The 20,554-nt window shown below is 39.1% G+C and overlaps 1 protein-coding gene across 2 annotated transcripts; it reads right to left on the reverse strand.

Moving 5' to 3' along the window:
* Window positions 1-235: 235 nt before the first annotated feature.
* LOC127138466 (uncharacterized) lies at window positions 236-2,797 on the reverse strand. 2 transcript variants are annotated; one of them, XR_007808783.1, is made up of 2 exons: window positions 1,338-2,797; window positions 236-635 (listed from the first exon to the last, which is right to left on the reverse strand). XR_007808783.1 is itself a non-coding variant. In XM_051064933.1 (2 exons), the coding sequence occupies exons 1-2, from the start codon at window positions 2,594-2,596 to the stop codon at window positions 1,449-1,451; spliced, it is 912 nt and encodes a 303-aa protein (XP_050920890.1). In that variant the 5' UTR covers window positions 2,597-2,797; the 3' UTR covers window positions 1,110-1,448. The 2 variants fall into 2 exon arrangements, 1 of the variants encoding a protein (XP_050920890.1); XM_051064933.1 differs by lacking the exon at window positions 236-635 and having other exon boundaries at window positions 1,110-1,980; window positions 2,217-2,797.
* Between the last annotated feature and the right edge of the window lie 17,757 nt (window positions 2,798-20,554).

Raw genomic sequence — 20,554 nt, forward strand, 5'->3', positions numbered from 1 at the left:
TTCTCACACTCAAAACGACAATAAAAGAGTCAAGCCCGCATGCTCGAGGTTCACACCATGTCCCTTAGTCTCGTCTAAAGGGCAACTGATAATAACGAATATTTTCACAACCAAATTGATAATACACAATACATAAGTTATCTTCTACATAAAAGACGGATAAATCAGAAAATACTTAAGATCATCGTATTGATAATAAACTATAGGAATAATAAGTCATCTTCTAAACAAAAGATCGATAATTAAGAAAATACTTGAGATCATCGTGTAAAGACATGTGTAATGTATGAATTACATATTTAACATCAAAATGACTTATAAAGTTATAATCAAAATGATATTAGGACAGCTTTAATTTTTTTTCAAACAAAATAAATAATCCAAGCATGTTTCAATAATTGTGCATTTGTTATGTGTCAATCATCTTTAAGCTTTCACAATGACTGTCTATCTAGACAATGCACAAGTGCACTCCAGATCTATAGGTCCAGGATAGTTTCCATGAAAATTTTAGGGCGACAAGTTATGCAAGGCTTAGACAAACTGGAGCCAAACATCTGCTTTGCACACCTTACAAACTGTCTGTTTTTCTTCATTTTATCTTCAACCATAGAGATAACTACATCTTATGCTATCTGTGGATAATGGCGAGTAAAAATTTAAAGAAATATAAAAAAATGGAATAACATTATCAAACAATGAACAGAGTGAGAAAACCTCTATTCCATTGTATAAAAATGAATGGAATGATAAGGATATTAACAACAACAGGCGGTTCCAGGCCCAGATAAAAGGAGAGTTGTGTTAGGCAGCCGACAAACAACGTAAAACTTTGTGAATCTCTATGACAAGGAATTATAAAGAGATCAATAAACAAAAATTGACAACTAATGTCACATCATCCGCTCCCTATTACCCTATCCATTTCCACTAATTCAAACATAACAAGAGCAAGGAGAGGCTTCTTTATGAACACCATTTCATGGTCAACTAATTGCAAGTTAAAAATGTTTTCCATGAAATCTTTTATTAAAGGGAGCTGTGAAACTAAAAAAACAAGCCATTGGTTATGTAATTAACAGTAATGTGCAATACAAATCAGTAGGAGGTATTGAATCAAAATGTCATTACCAGCCACAAACCATTTCAAATATTTCTCCGCAGGTAGCATGTTATGGTACATGCTACAATATTCAATTTATTTACCTCCTTGGAAGGTATTCAATAATATAGTTCAATCACTAAATATTTCCTAACACTTCAATGTCAAGTACTAAGAAATAACCCAGAAGAATAAACATATATTCATACAAAAATGTTCCCGATCCAGGGAGTACCTGATATTGTCTACGATAAGTCTTTAGATGTCCAAGTTGTTCAGTCTGAAATTACTTGTGACAATGAAGAGCTTCTCTACAATCAAACATTTTACAGATGTAACTAACTTTTCATGATTCTTCTATGTCTCTTGCCTTCTTATCTCCCAACTTCATCATTGCATGATATAACTTCAATAGATGCGAACTTTCCTCTTCTTTAAAACATAACACATACCGTTCCAAAAACAATTTCTCAGATACATAAAATGGAGAAAGCAAGCTAGCTTTTTCACTTCTCAAGCCCTTAGCTAGAAGATAGAAAATAACCATAGCTCTTGGAATGATCCTTTTCTCCAAACAATAACCAAACATCCCTGGTCCCTTGACTAAGTAAGAAGAATCCCAATCCATCTCATTAACCCAAAAACTCATCACCCTATTGATTTTGTCGTTCGATGCTAACATACATTTCGGCTGCCTCTTAATAGCTTCCAAAACAGTTTCCTCAGACCAACCCCAACTCTTGAACGTATCAATTCTCTCATTCCATTTTGATTTACTTAAACCTATTTTGCCGAGCAATGCATCGCCAAAGTATGATTTAGAAGGATCAAATCCCATGTTTTTCAATTCCTTCACCGTCTCTTCTAACTCTCTAAGTCTACAAAAGATAACATTAGGTCTAGTTCGAAGAATTCTATAAATGCTAGAATAGCAAACACCATTCTCAGCCATCATATTAATATTAGGAGCTAGATAATCACTACAAAGTAAAGAAGGGCATGCAATTATGGAAGCAATAGTCTTTTGATCGGATTGAAGATATTGAGTTACCAAATTGTAAATAGGGATAACACGGTTATTCAAGCTTGATTTCATGAATCTAGGGTTACCTACAACGATGCGAACAACGTCAGAGGTAGAAGCGCCTTTGGAGAGTAAAAATTGAAACTTTGGGAGAACCCTTTTCTGGGTGTCGCAGGAAAGAAGCCATGGTTCTCTTCGGATGATTTTGTGTATATCTGAATCGGTGAAACCGTGGGTTCTGAAGAAGCTGAGAACTGAATCGGGTTTTTTTGAGGTTTTGAAATGAACAAGCTTGGAAGCTTTGAGAGCGGATTCTGATGAGAATTTGAGATTGTTGATGAAGTAGGAGACAGCGAATGAGGGTGAGTGTGGGTTTGAAGTGGTGGTGGTGGTGGTGGTGAGGAATTTGTGGGAGAATGGGAAATGCAAGTTGCAGAGTATTCTTGAGGTTGTTGATATGGCTGAATCATTGGGGTGTAGCAATGCTTTGAACATGGTTATTGGCACAATCAATGGATTGTAATGAAATGTAGGGTTTTGGTGGAAGAAGAGGTTTCAACTCAACTGTGTTAGCGTGGATAGAACATAGAGATGCTTAGTGACTGTGAAGACCAAAAAGCCGCCGTTATTACAAGAAATTCTTTTATAGGTTCTTTTGGGTTCAACAAATGGGAGAGGGTGGAAAGGGGTTCGAATGCGAAATTTTTATAAAAATAACCTATTTTTTCAAGGAAATTCTCAAAATATTTCTGGTTTTAAAAAAATTCTCAAACTACCCCACTTTTAGGAGGAGTCGCAATTGAATTGGAGACTCCTCTTAAAAATTGAATGGAGGCGTCAATTGGATTGGTTATGGCAGATGTCCTAGCCAATTGGATTGGTGCCCCTGTGTAGGACTTAAGAGGAGGCGCCAATTCAATTGGAGTCTCAGTGTAAACTGCAATTTTTGTGTTATAAATAGATGCGTTGTGTGAGTAATTGTTCTACATCTCAAATAATCATTTGGCAATCATGTTTAGTGTTCGTCGTCGATACGGTAAGGTGATTTATGCAAGAGACAAACCTCAGATGCTGATGCTGTTTTGGAACATCACTACATTCGATCAACTGAAGAGGGAGCTGGTTCGCTGGTTAGATAGGAAAATACCAGAAGGGGACAAAATTAGAAGTATTGAGAGACTTGACAATATCTTTGGTTGGGTGCGAATGAAGATTGATAAGGATGCTAGGGAAATGATGTTCGGTCGAGACGACATCAATTTGATTGTTGTAATCAGTTAGAAATATTTCTGTTTTCAGATAGTTTATTTTGTACTGATGTTTGTTGTGAACCTCGTTGTAACAAAAACTTAATGATATATAATGATTGAAGGTTACAGAAATACAATGTTACAAAAAGCTTAAGACCTAGATGATGCTCCTCGATTGGGACAATTGTTCTTGTTGTGTCCTGGTTGACGATAAATACTACATAATCTTATCATTTTATCTATGGAATCCATCTCTATTCTGATACGTGTGATGTTTGGCCTTCCTTTTTTCTTTCTACGCATCTCGTCATTGTGTCAAACAATATCACCTTCATATGAAGACCAGTAATCCTCCGATGGTAGTACCGAGAAGCTTTGATTATATACATTCATGACAGTGTCGGCCTTGTACACATCAGATAAATGACTTGTCATACCCCAAAATTTGCCCGTCAATTTCTCAAGACATTTTCCAATTCATTTTTCAAGACATTAAAGGAACAAAGGTCCAGCACACAGGTTACCAAATCCAGGAGATGACATGAACTGAACCCTTCGCTAGGCGAGCAAACCCTTCGCTAGGCGAAGCCCACGCTTCAGCCCTCGCTCCAGCGAGTCTGGATGAGTTTGCTACTAGAATGCTCGCTACCTGCTCGCTAGATGCTCGCCTAGCGAGTAAGTACTAGCTATGCTTTTACCCAAGTCTGGGAGTGTTCGCTAGAGCCTCGCTAAGTGCTCGCCTAGCGAACCCTTCGCTACCTCACTCGCCTAGCGAGCTCACGAAATACCAGAAAATTTTGGGCTTAATTCTGAGCCCACTTAGACACAAAATTATTATAAATACCAGAACTTCATTCAGAACACAGGGAGAAGGACACACATAGACAGACGGAGACAAAAAGAGGAGTAGAAAACCCTAACAGAGACATCCGGAACGACAGAGAAAAACCCTGGAGGCTAACTAAGAGAATTCAGAGTAACCTTCGAATACCCTGAAGGAAACTCATATGCACAAAGGTTACCTCCGCCCACTCAATCTGGTACAAACCCTAATCAGGTATGCATGTAATGTGTAAAACCATATCTTGAATGTTTAATCATATAATTTCTACAATGGATGCCATAGGGTTTGGGGTTTCCGAAATCGCACTGTTATCAAAGAAGAACCCAGAACCCGTAAGCGTTCGCTAGCACTTCGCTAAGCGAACATGTAGCGAGGGTTCGCCAAGCCTTCGCTAGGCGAGGCAGTAGCGAATTTGACAGTAGCTGATTTTCCTGCTTGCACTCTAATCTGTTCTGTATTTGTTTGACATGTTTTGTATTGCAATTATGCATTATTTACCTGACACTATTACTGCTGTGATTCCTTTGTTCGGTGCAACTTCGATTGCACCATAGCTTGGTATTCTAACCTGTTTGTTGAATTATTGTGAGGGCTCGCATACTTCTGGAGTGATAGCTTGCTAGGTATTCCACTTTATTTGTGGGATACCACCGTTGAGATTTATTCCAATTACTTTACTAATTATATTGCCTTCGAATATATGACCTTGGCCCTCTCTTTGTTGCCTTACGATATTACGGTCATGTCCCGCGAATGTGGGGATACACTTAGCAAAGACCCTTCAATTAAATCATCATGTCCCTACAAGATAAGTCATAGTCCCTCGAACATTGCTTGCGAATATATGACTTTGTCCCTCGATGACCCTTCGTTGTAGCCTACGATTAAATGATGATCGCCCCTTCGAATGCTAAGGTATCCTTCCAAATGTTGCCTTCAATGACCGATCGACGACCCCACGATGTCCCTTTACATCCAAAGGATAAGACTACTTACTTCTCAATAGTAAGGACAGATTTACCCTCCTAAGGATAGGAAATACCTATAAAGACCTTGGTTAGGTATAACTCTTAAATGCTTGCTCACAGCTTAAAATACTTTTCACACCTCACACTTTTCCAAACATCTTTTAGAAAATCACCACTTGGTATACATTCGCACCAGAATCATCGTTGAGTTATATTTTTCTAAACATCTTTCAAAATCAAACGAGATAAACACTTTGTATACATTCGTACAAGAATCATTACAAAGTTAAACTCTCCTTTCAAAACATTTTCTAAACACACCACATTTCTCAAACACTTTCTCAAACAAGGAAAACATAAGTGAGTTAAGCCATTAAGAGCCCATGGATAACCATGGATACAAAGGGTGCTAACACCTTCCCTTTGTATAATGTACCTCCCGAACTCAAAATCTAATCAAGGTCTTTCCTGTTCTTTTTCGCCTTTCCTTATTGGATAAAAGAACAGTCGGTGGCGACTCTTGCTATCCGCAACATTGCTTTTCCAAGCAAAAACACAAAGTCAGTTCACTGTATCACAGAACTTGCGACTCTGCTGGGGAGAAATTTTAAAAAGAGAGGTTACCTTAAAGATAAGATCACTTATGTTTTCGAATGGTTCCTTTGTCTGATTTACTTTTAAGGGATTGTTTGGGTATTCCATGCTTGAGTGAAAGATCCTATACCCGGATCTAGTGTACCTTAGGTAAGTAGCAAGAGATCATCGCGACTGTCTGGCGTATACTGGAATGGTTAAAATGATGGCTACGGTTAATGTGACACTTTGGATGTCCTGATGTTCCTCATGTTTACTTGAGGAAAAATTTGGCGTCTGCGTGGTGTCATCAAAGCATTAACCAGACCTTTAGAACCCTAATTGACTCATCCTAGCCATTAGAAAGTAGTGAGATAACTGACTTCGGTTCCGACTGGGGTTGGTTGATACTCGATACTACACTCTTTGAGATTGGACTTTAGGGAAATTTTGGTCAACCGCTTGGTGTTACACTGAAGTGGACTTAAGGAAAGGTCAATGATTTGAGATCCTTCTAGAACCCGGTTACTATTCTAGGACAGGTTGAACCAACCAAACTTCAGTGGGGAGGGTACTTACCTATGGAATTCATGCAAGCCTTAAAACCTAAGAATAATTGCGGTGTGACTTGTTTGTGTTTGTTGCTTACTTAACATCATGACATCATAACATCATAACATCATGACATCATAACATCATGACGTCATAACATCATGACATCATAACATCGTAACATCATGACATCATGGCATTGTACTAGCCGTTTCGAGGACTTAGGGATTTAACTTTCCGCTGTCCAATCAGGGCTATGGCTTCCAGGAAGACTATCCGGATCAATTCATAGACATGAATGTTGTTAAGATATTTCTCACTCATAACCCTGTGCCCACCTTGCTTGGAGACATTTTGCATTCCCTTCACACTCGTACTATGAAAAGGCAAGGGACTCTCATGTGTTGCATATCTTTATTATCTAGGTGGTTTATTTCGCACCTTCCTCAATCAGTCTTGAAGAATGAGCAAAATTTGAAATGGTCTCAAAGGATAATGTCGCTCTCCCATTCAGACATCCATTGGTGTCCCCAACCCAAAGAAAATGTTATCATCATTGACCGTTGTGGAGAATTCTCTAACGTACCACTCCTGGGGATAAGAGGAGGTATTACTTATAATCCTGCTTTAGCCCTACGTCAGTTTGGTTATGCTCGAAGAGATGGTCCACATGAAATAATTATCCAAGGCACTATTTTTGACTATGACAACGATTCTCAAGGTCTCCGTCAAAGGTTTGTACGAGCTTGGGGCATGGTGAAAAGAAGTACTTTAGGATAGAAAAACTCTATTCCGATGGAACCTTATCTCAGATGGGTATGCGCCAGAGCTTGTGAGCTTATCATGCCATATCTTGCAATCGGACCTCTGATTGTTGAACCAAAAGTTGAAGGAGGTACCCCTCAGATCATTCCTTATCCAGATATGCCTACCAATGTTGAAGAATTGAAGAAATCTTGGATCCAGTTGAGAGAGGAAAGGGATACTTTTGAAGCTCAGTTCTGTGCTGAAAGGAAGAAAGTATTAGAGCTCACCAGCCAGCTTAAGGAGGAACGAAGTCTCAATGCATATCTCCGCCCAAAAAGAAGCCGTCCCTGGGAGACTTGAGCTTTCATTTTTTCTTGTAATGAACATTGATTAAAGAAATTATTAATAAAAGTTCCCCTTTTTGGTGGTTTACGCAAAGTTAAATTCCAAAAGTCCTTGAAAACATTTCAAACATTGCATATCATAACACAACATTGCATAACAGGTACTCTAAGAGATCAATGTTCTCATGGTCTCCCTCTAACTAGGAAAATGGCCCTCGAACAAACTGTCAAGGATCTCCAGGCTCAGAATGCTCAATTCCAGAAGATGATCTTGAACTTATCCAAGGGGCAAGAGGAACTGAAGGCTCTATTGCTCGAGAAGAAGAAAGACAAGAAACCCGTGAGTTACATTAACCCGGGAAGAAGGCTTAAAGGACAGGCTCCAGGAGTCAAGTTTGGAATTCCGAAGGATAAAGAGGATGAGACAGAAAATGATTCGGAAGATGAGAATGTTGATCCCTTCAACCCTGAAGACGACTATGAAAATTATGAAAATGAATAGTACTCTTCGAAGGATGATAAGTATAAGTTGCTGGAAGAACGTATGCTAGCTATGGAGGGTCAGAAGGCGCCCGGTCTGGATTTCGAAAGCTTAGGTCTGGTCTCTGATGTGGTCATTCCTCGCAAATTCAAGGTCCCCGCTTTCACTAAGTATGATGGTGCGTCTTGTCCTCAGATACATCTGAGAGCTTATGTGAGAAAGATCCAGCCGTATACCACTGATAGGAAGCTATGGATCCATTTCTTCCAAGAGAGTCTATCTGGCACACAGTTAGAGTGGTATTATCAACTCGAGAGCTCTAACATCCGCACCTGGACTGATTTAGCGACAACTTTCTACAAGCACTACCAGTATAATTCTGAATTAGCGCCTACTCGGCTACAACTGCAGAATATGACTATGGGCTCTAAAGAAAGCTTCAAAGAATATGCTCAAAAATGGAGAGACTTGGCTGGCAGAGTCAACCCCCCTATGACTGATCGAGAATTAGTGGACATGTTCATGGGTACACTGACTGGCCCATTCTACAGCCATCTATTGGGAAGTTCCTCATCGGGTTTCACTGAACTTATATTGACGGGTGAACGTGTTGAAAGTGGCATTCGAAGTGGAAAGATACAGGCGGCTACCTCTGCAAGCACCAAAAAGTCCTATAAGGGGAAGAATGAATCAAATGCTGTGTACGGTCAAAGGGGTCATAACAAGAAAAATCGTGACCATACTGTTGGAGCAGTTACGATTGCAGCACCGCCATCTCAAAACTTCCAACACAGACAAGACAGGCCAAGAAGGCAGTTTACCAAGATCAATATGACTTTAGCACAAGCACTGCAGGGTATGCTAAAAGCAAATTTAATTACCCTCAGAGATCCTCCTGCAAATCCCAACACTACTTCTCCTCGTTATAATCCCAATGCCAGGTGTGCATATCACTCCGATAGCCCCGGGCATGATACAAACGATTGTTGGTTGTTGAAGAATGAGATTCAGGATATGATCGACGTTGGAGAAATTGAATTTGATCCTCCGGAGATTCCTAATGTCATCACTGCTCTTATGCCTAATCATGACAAGACTGTTAATGTTGTGGATGACAATTCTCACATTACTAATGTAGCTGACTTAGCATCTCCTCTCCTGATCATCAAGAAGAATTTATTGTAAGCTGGTTTATTTCCAGGTTGTGCTGAAAATTGCGATCTCTGTATACTCCGACCCAATGATTGCTTGAAGTTGAGGAATGGTATTCAACGGCTGATGGATGATCGTATAATTCTCTTTGAAAAGATTCATAAGGTGGAAAACCCTATTGAAGAAATATCTGTGATTGCTAGGTCCAAAGTTCCAATGAAGATTACCGCTACTAAAGTGCCTGTGAAGATTACTGTTGAGCCCAAGGTAGCTCCCCTAATTATTACTGCACCTGGCCCAGTACCGTATTCCTCAAGCAAAGCCATTCCGTGGAATTATGGAGGTGATGTTTACATCCACGGCATAAAGCAAGATGATAATTCTGCTAATCCTAATGACGTCGACATTGTTGGGACTAGTAAATTACTCGAAGTGGAAGGATCTTCTCTCCAGAAATTTCACTTCCCGCCCCTGAAACTCGAGGAAGGGGACCAGTAATCAATCCTTCTCAGTCAAAGACACCAGTCGAAGTTACTACCGAAGATGTTGCCAAGCAGGAAATGGAAGAAATGTTGAAAATCATTCGTAAGAGTGATTTTGATGTGGTAGAACAGCTGGGGCATACTCCGTCTAAAATTTCGATGTTATCCTTGTTGTTATCTTCTGAATCTCATGCCAGTGCGTTGATAAAATTCTTGAAGACCGCTCATGTACCTCAGGAGACATCTGTCGATCAGTTAGAAAATTATGTTGCTAACTTGGTTGTTGATAATGGCATAGGCTTTTCTGATGCAGACCTGACACCAGCAGGAAAGAATCACAATAAAGCTTTGCATATCTCCATTGAGTGTAAGGGGATCACCTTGTCTCATGTGTTGATCGACAATGGCTCTTCTTTGAATGTGCTACCGAAAGCTGTGCTCGATAAGCTTGACTGTAAAAGCATTGAACTGAAACCTAGTGACGTTGTGGTGCGTGCTTACGACGGTGCGAAGTGTTGTCCATGGTGAAGTGGTTCTCCCTATCAAGATAGGACCTCAAGTCTTCAACACTACCTGTTACGTAATGAACATTCGTCCTGCCTATTCCTGCTTGCTGGGACGCCCTTGGATCCATGGGGCAGGTGCTGTAGCTTCGTCTCTCCATCAAAAGTTGAGGTATCCAATAGAGGGTAAGATTGTCACTGTGTGTGGAGAAGAAGAGTATATTGTCAGTAGTGTGCATACCTTCAGATACGTCGAGATGGATGGTGAATTCTTTGAAACTCTTTCTCAGTCATTTGAAGTAGTTCCTCCGACCAGTCCTGTCCTTAAGCCAACTTCCCGTGTGCCCAAGGTTATTCGTGCTCCTCCTGCTATGATTTCTCTGAAAGATGCTCAAGCCGTGGTTGAAGATGGTGGTCGTACTGGCTGGGGTCAACTGATCGAGGTACCGTACAAGTCTGATAAATTTGGCCTGGGGTTTAGCTCTAAAAAGATAGTCAAAGATCAGATTAATGCTGTAGAAGATGCTGATAGCGATTGCGACTTGGATAGCTGGATTTTCCCAACAATTGGTGACAGACTCAATAATTGGAAGGCTGAAGACACTATCTCGATTTCCTTTAGTCAGGAGTAATTGTTATTGCCTATTTTAGTGTTGCAAATTTTTAATTTTTACAATTGAACTTCTTAAAGCATTGTGTCTATGCCCGGGGCACAATAGCTAATTTGTTAAGGGTTTTGTCATTTTCATAAGCATATTCACATTCAATAAATCAATGGACTTTTTGCATTCCAATATTGCGCTCTTTATCTTTCCCGTCATCTTTCAAACAAGCTATGCTTTCTTACACACACTCACGTGACAAATTGCAGATCCATATCCACTCTGGATCCTGTTGATAATAATTCTGCTACTGTTCATTATAACTTTGAAAATCCGATCTACCAAGCCGAGGATGGAAGTGAGGAAGATTGTGAAGTAGCTGGAGAGCTTGCCAGACTGTTACTGCAAGAAGAAAAGACTATACAGCCGCATGAGGAATCAATTGAAATTGTAAATCTGGGTACTGAAGTAGACAAGAAAGAAGTCAAAATAGGAGCAGGCTTGGGAAACAGTGTCAAAGAAAGATTGATTCAGATGTTACATGACTATATAGAGATTTTTGCTTGGCCTTATGAAGACATGCCAGGACTGGATGTTGATATAGTAGTACATCGTTTGCCGATGAAGGAAGATTGTCATCCTGTTAAGCAAAAGGTTCGTCGCATGCGTCCTGAAATGTCTGAGAAAATCAAAGCCGAGGTTATGAAACAATTTGATGCAGGTTTTCTGGCTGTTACTTCTTACCCTCAATGGGTTGCTAATGTGGTACCAGTGCCAAAGAAGGATGGTAAGGTGCGAATGTGTGTAGATTACAGAGATTTGAATAAAGCAGGTCCCAAAGATGACTTTCCACTTCCGCACATTGATGTTCTGGTAGATAACACCACTCAACACAAGGTATTCTCATTCATGGATGGATTCTCAGGTTATAACCAGATTAAGATGGCACCTGAAGACATGGAGAAAACTACGTTTGTGACGCAATGGGGCACTTTCTGTTACAAAGTAATGCCATTCGGTTTAAAGAATGCAGGGGCAACATACCAGCGTGCTATGGTGGTTTTATTCCATGATATGATCCATCATGAAATAGAGGTATATGTGGATGACATGATAGCCAGATCTCATACTGAAGAAGAACATCTCGATCATTTATACAAACTATTTGAGAGGTTGAAGAAGTACAAGTTGAGATTGAACCCGAACAAATGCACCTTTGGAGTAAGATCCGGTAAACTCTTGGGCTTTATTGTCAGTGGTAAAGGAATTGAGGTTGACCCGGCTAAGGTGAGAGCTATTCAAGAAATGCTGGTTCCCCGTACAAATAAAGAAGTCAGAGGTTTCTTGGGACGCTTGAATTACATTGCCCGATTTATCTCCCATTTGACTGCTACCTGCAAACCCATCTTCAAATTACTGAGGAAAAATCAAGAGATGATATGGAATGATGAATGTCAAGAAGCTTTTGACAAAATCAAGAAGTATCTCCAAGAACCTCCAGTTCTGATGCCACCAGTTGAAGGAAGACCTCTAATCATGTATTTGACCGTGTTAGAAAATTCAATGGGGTGTGTGTTGGGGCAACATGACGAGTCGGGTCGAAAAGAGCATGCCATATACTACCTTAGCAAAAAGTTTACCGACTGTGAAACAAGATACTCATTGCTCGAGAAAACTTGATGTGCTTTGGCTTGGGCTGCTCGCCGACTAAGACAGTATATGTTGAATCATACCACTTTATTGATTTCTAAGATGGACCCTATCAAATATATATTTGAGAAACCCGCTCTCTCCGGAAGAATAGCAAGATGGCAGATGATTTTAACAGAGTATGATATCTAGTATACTATCCAGAAAGCAATCAAAGGAAGCGTGTTAGCTGATCATTTGGCTCATAAAGCAGTTGATGATTACCAATCTATGAATTTTGAGTTCCCAAATGAGGATGTCATGCTTGTTACTGATTATGAAGAACCTGGACCGGATGAAGGACCCGGACTGGGATCCCGATGGACTATGGTTTTTGATGGATCTTCTAATGCATTGGGCAATGGTGTTGGTGTTGTAATTATTTCTCCAAAGGGTTGCCATACGCCTTTCACTGCTAGACTATGTTTTGACTGTACCAACAATATGGCTGAGTATGAAGCATGTATTTTGGGACTCAGGGCTGCTATAGACCTGAGAATCAAGTTTTTGAGTGTGTACAGAGACTCAGCCTTAGTAATCAGTCAGATCAAAGGAGCATGGGACACTAAACATCCGAATCTCATCCCTTATCGAGAGCGGGTGTTAACATTAATCCCATACTTTGAAGATATTACATTCGAACATATTCCACGAGAAGAGAATCAGTTGGTAGACGCATTGGCTACCATGTCATTTATGTTCAGAGTCAGATGGGACAATGGAGCTCCCATGATCACCATTGAACGATTAGATGAACCAGCATATTGTTATGAACTTAACGCTGATGAAGTAGAAGAGAAACCTTGGTTCCACGAAGTAAAAAGGTATTTAGAAACTCAGGAATACCCTGAAGGGGCATCCATCAATGACAGAAAATTTCTGAGGAAGTTCTCCGCTAAATTCTTTTTGAGTAATGGAGTATTATACAAACGTAATCATGATTCGACTTTGCTTCGCTGTATGGATAAAAGGGAAGCGGAAAAGATTATGGAAGACATACATGACGGTATTTTTGGGACTCATTCTAGTGGACATACGATGGCCAAGAAGATTCTGAGATCAGGGTATTATTGGTCTACCATGGAAGCTGATTGCCACCATCACTCCAGAACTTGTCACAAGTGCCAGATCTATGCGGACAAAGTACATGTACCTCCTGCTCCATTGAACGTGTTGACAGCACCTTGGCCCTTTGCAAGTGGGGCATTGATATGATTGGAGAGATTAAACCTACTGCTTCTAATGGACATCGCTTCATTCTTGTTGCTATTGATTACTTTACGAAGTGGGTAGAGGCAGCTTCATTTGCTTTTGTCACCAAGAATGTGGTGGTACGGTTCATCAAGAATAGTCTTATTTGTCGGTATGGCATCCCTGAAAGAGTTATCACTGATAATGGTACTAATTTGAACAACAAGATGATTACTGAACTCTGCACGCAGTTCAAAATAAAATACCATAACTCTTCTCCGTACCGGGCAAAGATGAATGGCGCCGTAGAAGCTGCTAATAAGAATATTAAGAAAATCATACAAAAGATGACAGTAACATACAAAGACTGGCATGAGATGTTACCATTTGCTCTTCATGGTTATCGCACTTCAGTGCGCACTTCGATAGGGGTAACTCCTTTCTCTTTAGTCTACGGAATGGAAGCCGTTTTACCAGTGGAAGTTCAGATTCCCTCTCTAAGAATTATGAAAGATGCAGGCTTAGATGAAGATGAATGGATTCAGACTCGACTCAATCAGATAAATTTGATTGATGAAAAGAGACTTGCGGCTGTTTGTCATGGGCAGATATATCAGAAGCGCATGACCCAGGCATTTAATAAAAAAGTCAAGAGACAGGTGTATCAAATGGGCGACTTGGTAATAAAGCGTATCATTCTACCACAAGGTGATTCTAGAGGCAAATGGACTCCCACATACGAAGGGCCATTTGTAGTTAAGAAGGTATTCTCTGGTGGACGCAGAATCATCGCCGACTTCCCACCAGAATCATCGCCGAGTTATATTTTTCTAAACATCTTTCAAAATCAAACGAGATAAACACTTTGTATACATTCGTACAAGAATCATTACAAAGTTAAACTCTCCTTTCAAAACATTTTCTAAACACACCATATTTCTCAAACACTTTCTCAAACAAGGAAAACATAAGTGAGTTAAGCCATTAAGAGCCCATGGATAACCATGGATACAAAGGGTGCTAACACCTTCTCTTTGTATAATGTACCTCCCGAACTCAAAATCTAATCAAGGTCTTTCCTGTTCTTTTCCGCCTTTCCTTATTGGATAAAATAAAAGTCGGTGGCGACTCTTGCTATCTGCAACATTGCTTTTCCAAGCAAAAACACAAAGTCAGTTCACCGTATCACATGGCTGTAAGCATCTTGACGAGTATAAGCGCATGCTGCAATGACATGGGAGCAAGGTATGCGGAAGGCCTGAAATTTTCCACAATCGCACCAACTTCTGTTTAGTCTAACAACGTAGGCTAAATTTGGTCTCCCCTCGTTGTGGTCCATTGTTTCCTGGACGCTGAAATTTTGCCTATGACGGTCAAAGACTGTTACATCGTGTGTGCTAGCTTTGATGCTCTCCTCTTTCATGACCTTCATGCAACACTCATTGAATACTTGCCCGGACATTAACACCGCACTACATCTTTCACCTCTGGTTGCGAACGTAGAAGCCAACCTATAATAGGTTGATCTTACCAAGGCGGTTATCAGCACATTTTGAATTCCTTTAAATACCTCGTTCATGCATTCCACAAGGTTTGTTGTCATGTGGCCCCATCGACAACTCTGTCAAATGTCCTTGTCCACTGCTCTACTGGTATGTTATTTAGCCATCTCCTTGTGTCTTCATTAGACAATCTAATTTCATCACGATAATATTGAAATGACGGCTGAGTTAGAGCATACCCAACATTCACCACCTGTTGGATCACCTTCGACCGACAGACGTAAGGAAAATAACTTAATTATTTCGTTATATTTTGTTAACTTCTTCTACCTTGACTATAATCCAATCTTCTTTTACATTTCAGTTTATTTGGCGTCCATACCTTAATTTGGATCATGACCATCAATATGGTTCACAACTGTGGAGATGCACAACAGTGATCGTGTGATGTTGTAGTTCGGTATGCCCCAAAATATCCCAGATCCCCCAACTAGCCTAGGAGAATGGCATCTGCGCAAAGTTAACGACCAATGGAACTTCAATCCATGGTAAAGCTTCGCAAGATCGGAGTGTCGCAAATGGAAGCACCGTCATGACCATGTGTTAACTTACGCAGTCATGCCAACTGAAGAAAAACCAAGTCGTACTTATATGGCTTGGTACAGATCGGTTGGTTTTTAGTTTATCGTCGAGGATATGTACTTGTACGACCCACGCAAGATGACTTACACACATGACACCTCAACATCAAACCCCCAATAATAGTGTCAGACCGGATACATACAACCCCCTGTCCGTCAAACGTTCCGTTCAACCAACATACAACCAAAACATTCCATACACCCAACCCCAATACTAAGAGCATACCCTATACCACCACCAACAAATTGACCATCAACCTGAGACTCAACATCGCTTCGCACCCATCCCATCACCCTACCAAAGTCGCCTAAGCCAAAACACCCAACGATCATTCAACACCAACCGCCCCTCCTCCTACCGTAGCCAAGAAGCCCAAACCTCACAAAACCAAAACATCCAACAACCTTATCTCTACCAAACACCCCCAACAACCTTTCCAAACTTTCCTCTATGCATCGTTCACACCCATGTCTCCCTTCAACCGTCTCGGTCGCCCATCAATGAGTCAAGCACATCCCAACTTCTCTAACATGGGTCATGAGCTCAGCTATGTCGGTACACCATCAATGCATATTGAAGACTATGACGACTTGTCTGACTACCTCAATAGACCTTCTCCTGTAGTTGGTAGTGACGCTCCTGGCCCCTCAGATGCTCAAACACCGGTACCGAATCATCAACGTGGGTTAGGGCCACGGGTTAGGGTAGCTAGAGGATGTGGGACCGGAGGTCGGTTAGGTGATTACGGTCATCACCATTAGGTTTCTTTGTGTAAACGACAAATTTTATTAGTATCAATTGGTCCTATATCAAATTTATTTATCACGTATACCATTTACCAAAAAATAGCATTTTACACTGAGGCTCCAATTGAATTGGCGTCTCCTCTTAAGTCCTACACAGGGGCGCCAATCCAATTGGCTAGGGCAGGTGCCCTAGCTAATCCAATTGGCGCCTCCATTCAATTTTTAAGAGGAGTCTCCAATTCAATTGACGACTCCTCCTAAAAGTGGGGTAGTTTGAGAATTTTTTTGAAACCAGGGGTATTTTGGGAATTTCCTTGAAAAAGTGAGTTATTTTTGTAAAAAATTCCTCAAATGCACTCTTTAAAAGATTAAAAATATAAGTTGATTATTCTTTAAGAAATTAAAAAGATAAGTCTTTTGAAAAAATTATGTGTATTAAATGCATTAAAAATAGAAATAGTTAACTTTTTTTAAGAATATTAGGTGTATTCAATGCACTGAACATATAATATTTTGTTTATTTATAATTATTAACGAGTGCCCATGAGACACTAGTTAGCATGACCAGAAAAAAAATATAATTTTTCATCAATTAACTTTATCTCTGGATCAATTTTAGTCCTTTAATTTTTAAAGAGATCAATTTGATCCTTTAATTCTTCAAACAACGCCACATAAGTCTTTTCTGTCTATTTTTATCAAGTGACATTTATTTATGTACATTTGTCAGCTGAGTTGGCAATTAAGACTCATCTTCTTTGTTTCTACCTTCAGCTTTGTATCCTTCATGTTTGTTTTCACCTCAAATCGAATTAGGAATTATGAATTGGTTGATTCTCATATGAAATTGCTCATTGAAATCAAAGGTTTCATCAACCATGAATTTTGGACGTTGTCCAAACCTATCGAAATAGAAGAGCTTTAGAAGTATTGATTCCAATGGATACACAAGCTTAAATCTGTGATGGAAACCCATTTGTCATTATGGAGACATGGTTGTTCTTCGCATGGTATCGACCATTATGAATTTGAAAAACAATTTTGGGGTTGTCTACATTTTAAGGTAAGAAAGCTTTTGAAATTTATGTTCTTCGCAATGTCAATTGATATAAACCATTTGCTTAATTTACACAGGGTTCTACGCAAGCTGGGTGTGGATTTTTTGTCTGATCCTATGAGGATGTGGTAGATGAGAAGGACCAATTTTTTATAAAGCAAAAATGTAGGTTGGAGAAGTTAGCAAAATAAATTGATGCATCAAAAATGGAGGTTGAAAATCTTATGATTACAAATGAGGAACAAAAGCAAGAGTTAAGGGAACTTCAAATTTAAATGAAGAAGATGGTGAACTGGAAAAAAATTGGAAGATTATATTTGTGTTATTTTGTCTGTGTTCGTATTTATGATGTTCTAAGACCGTGTAATTGTACCAGTTAATTAGTTTGTGTTAGGTTGCATTTGTTTGTATCAACTTATAACATTTGGACCATTTAATTTTTGTATAAATGGTTATCAGTTTTAATGACATACGTGTGCCAATTAATTTTTACAAATTGAATGGTTTATATCAGTTAGTATCAATTTGAATGGTTTACAAATTTAGTTGACACTATCAATTCGGTTTATATCAGTTTGAATGGTTTACAAATCCAGTTGAATGTTATCAGTTTGAACCAATTTAGTATCAGTTTGAACCAACACAGGGAAGACATGTGAGTTCCCATCTTCTGCAGGAGCATACATGTTCATTCAAATTAACTGCAATTTTATCTTCTGCATTTTTAAGGTGCCTCACTTAAAAGATGTGTTCAACTGACATCCTACAACAAAAAACTTTACGTCAACACATGATACTAACAGAAAACTTGTATGACAGACACAACATGTATACTTACCTAACAAGCCATAAATTTGTGTTTGTGCTAGTTTTCTCAATTTACCTTCTAATATTGGGTAACACGTCACCATCTGCAAATCTTTGAAATTTCATCCTATTGGATGCCCATATTTCCATCATGTAGGTCCTGGTTTCTTCCAACATAGTAACTAGTAGCTTGGCCATTGACTCAAGAATGACACTATTAAAATATTCAGACATATTATTGAGAACATAATCACACTTGTTAGGTGTCTTAAAGTATGATTTACTCTAGAACCTTGATGGAGTTTTCAACATGTGTTTGAAGGCATTTTCATTGACATATCTCATTCCTTTCATTTCTCTTTCCCATGCTTGTGAATAGGTTGATTTTACAACTTTCCATATGAATTCCTTCAACATTTTCTATGACACTTCTTCCTAAAGTTGTTATACATGTGTATGACACAAAATCATTATTCAAAACTAGGGAGAAGCTCATCCATTGTAGGTAAAAGACCTTGTAATCAGAAATGATAACAACACAAACAGAAATATAACATCAATCAGAAAAGATAACACAAAAATATCATAACAAAAACATAACAACACAAGCAAAAATATACCTTTTATTGATCTGAAATGAATGTGTATGAGAGACACTCGTTTCTACCTCCAAGGTCATTAGTAAGAGACTCCAAAAAACATGTCTATGTATCCTTTTTTTCACCCCACACTACTGCAAAAGCTATTTGTAGCATTTGATCGTTGGGATCTCTACCTATGGATGACCTTTTAAAAAGCAACCATTAAGGCCTATGAAGTGTCTACATAATGTGAAGCTCTTCTTACATGTTGCATAACATATGTATAACCTTATGAAATGGGGTCTTTGATCATCAATACCATCTTGAACAACTTGAACATTTAGTTTTACTGTTGACCCCGAGTTTGTTCTTAATATCTCATGACAATAGTCATAAATTCTAGTATAATCCCATAAGAAAGAACCATCAACCATGTCTCTAACTACAAATCTAGCTCTTATGACCTTAGTTTTGTTGAACCATACATTCCACTTCTTTTATGCATTTTCTTTTATATCCTTAATCCTCATCCTATGTTTTTTTCTCAAGGAATTTTGAATCCTTTTGCTTAACTATTTATTACTAATAATTTATGTATTATACTCTCTACTACAACTATGAATGTCAAATACCTTCCTTAGTTACTAAGAATCCTCATTTGGCAACTTAGCACAATATGTTTGCCACCCACATCCTTTTTACATCTAACCCTTACCATTACTTTGTCATTTTCAGTGAACTTCAAGTTTCTACCATATTGGACTGCATATGAGGTTATGCTTCCTTAAAATCACAATTGGTACTAAAATACATTCCTATCTCCCATTTGTAATTGAACATGTCTTTTTGCAACTTGAGCATGGGGTAATTCTTTTTTCTAACTCCACAACTATCATCACTTTCACATCCACTTTCTAACTCTTCAATCTCATTATCACTCCCTTTAAATTCTTCCTTGTCTTCTTCCCACTTTTCTTTCCCTTTTTTGCTTTTTTCCCTCTTGACAATCTTCATGTTCGTAGTCAATTAGATTATCAACTTCATCTTCCTCAAAATCATCATACTCATCAAATTCATCATCAAAAGCCATCTCTAAGGCATTGTCATAATTGAAGCTATCATCCTCAGTGTCATTAGAAATAATATCATCATGCACCTCACCACCCCCATGCACATTATAACACTCCAACTTTTAAATAGAGTATTTTATTTAATTATTACTGTGATTTATTCATTATATTTGAATTTTGATGTTTTTTGGAGTGTATGGTGTAACACCTCAAAATTTGCCCTCCTCTCTTGGGACTAGCATTAACATATTTACATATCATTTTAGGACATTAGGCATCTCATATTGCATAGCATGTGGTTACATAGTGCAAGCTATCTTCCCAAGTCTTGATCAGGAGATGAGGAAGTTCAAAGGTGCAAGCTAGGGTTTAATGACTGATCATGGGCCATCTGAGGATTGGACTGTGAATTAGGGTTTTGTGATTCCCAAGGGTATTGGTCTCCATGTTGATTGAATTGATGCATCATCATCATCATGTTTGGATGTCATCAGAAGATTGAAGAAGATTCCTTGAGATTAGGGTTTTGACCACTGGTCAACCCTAATCAGTTGCATTGGGCCAATCAGGGCATAATCAGGAGATGAGGTTTCTGATGGTTATGAGGTTCATTTTGTGACTATATGGTGCTTATGGAGGCTAGGG

Source organism: Lathyrus oleraceus, chromosome 1 (assembly GCF_024323335.1).
Source record: "Lathyrus oleraceus cultivar Zhongwan6 chromosome 1, CAAS_Psat_ZW6_1.0, whole genome shotgun sequence".
Classification (NCBI taxonomy): Eukaryota; Viridiplantae; Streptophyta; class Magnoliopsida; order Fabales; family Fabaceae; genus Lathyrus; species Lathyrus oleraceus.

Bases quoted from the DNA above. Each gene is read 5' to 3' on its own strand.
- LOC127138466 (XM_051064933.1), bottom strand. From the start codon at position 2,596: ATGATTCAGCCATATCAACAACCTCAAGAATACTCTGCAACTTGCATT. The intron at 1,981-2,216 runs GTAGGTAACCCT...TATCTTTTGTAG, and splicing joins CTGACGTTGTTCGCATCGTT to ACTTAGAGAGTTAGAAGAGA.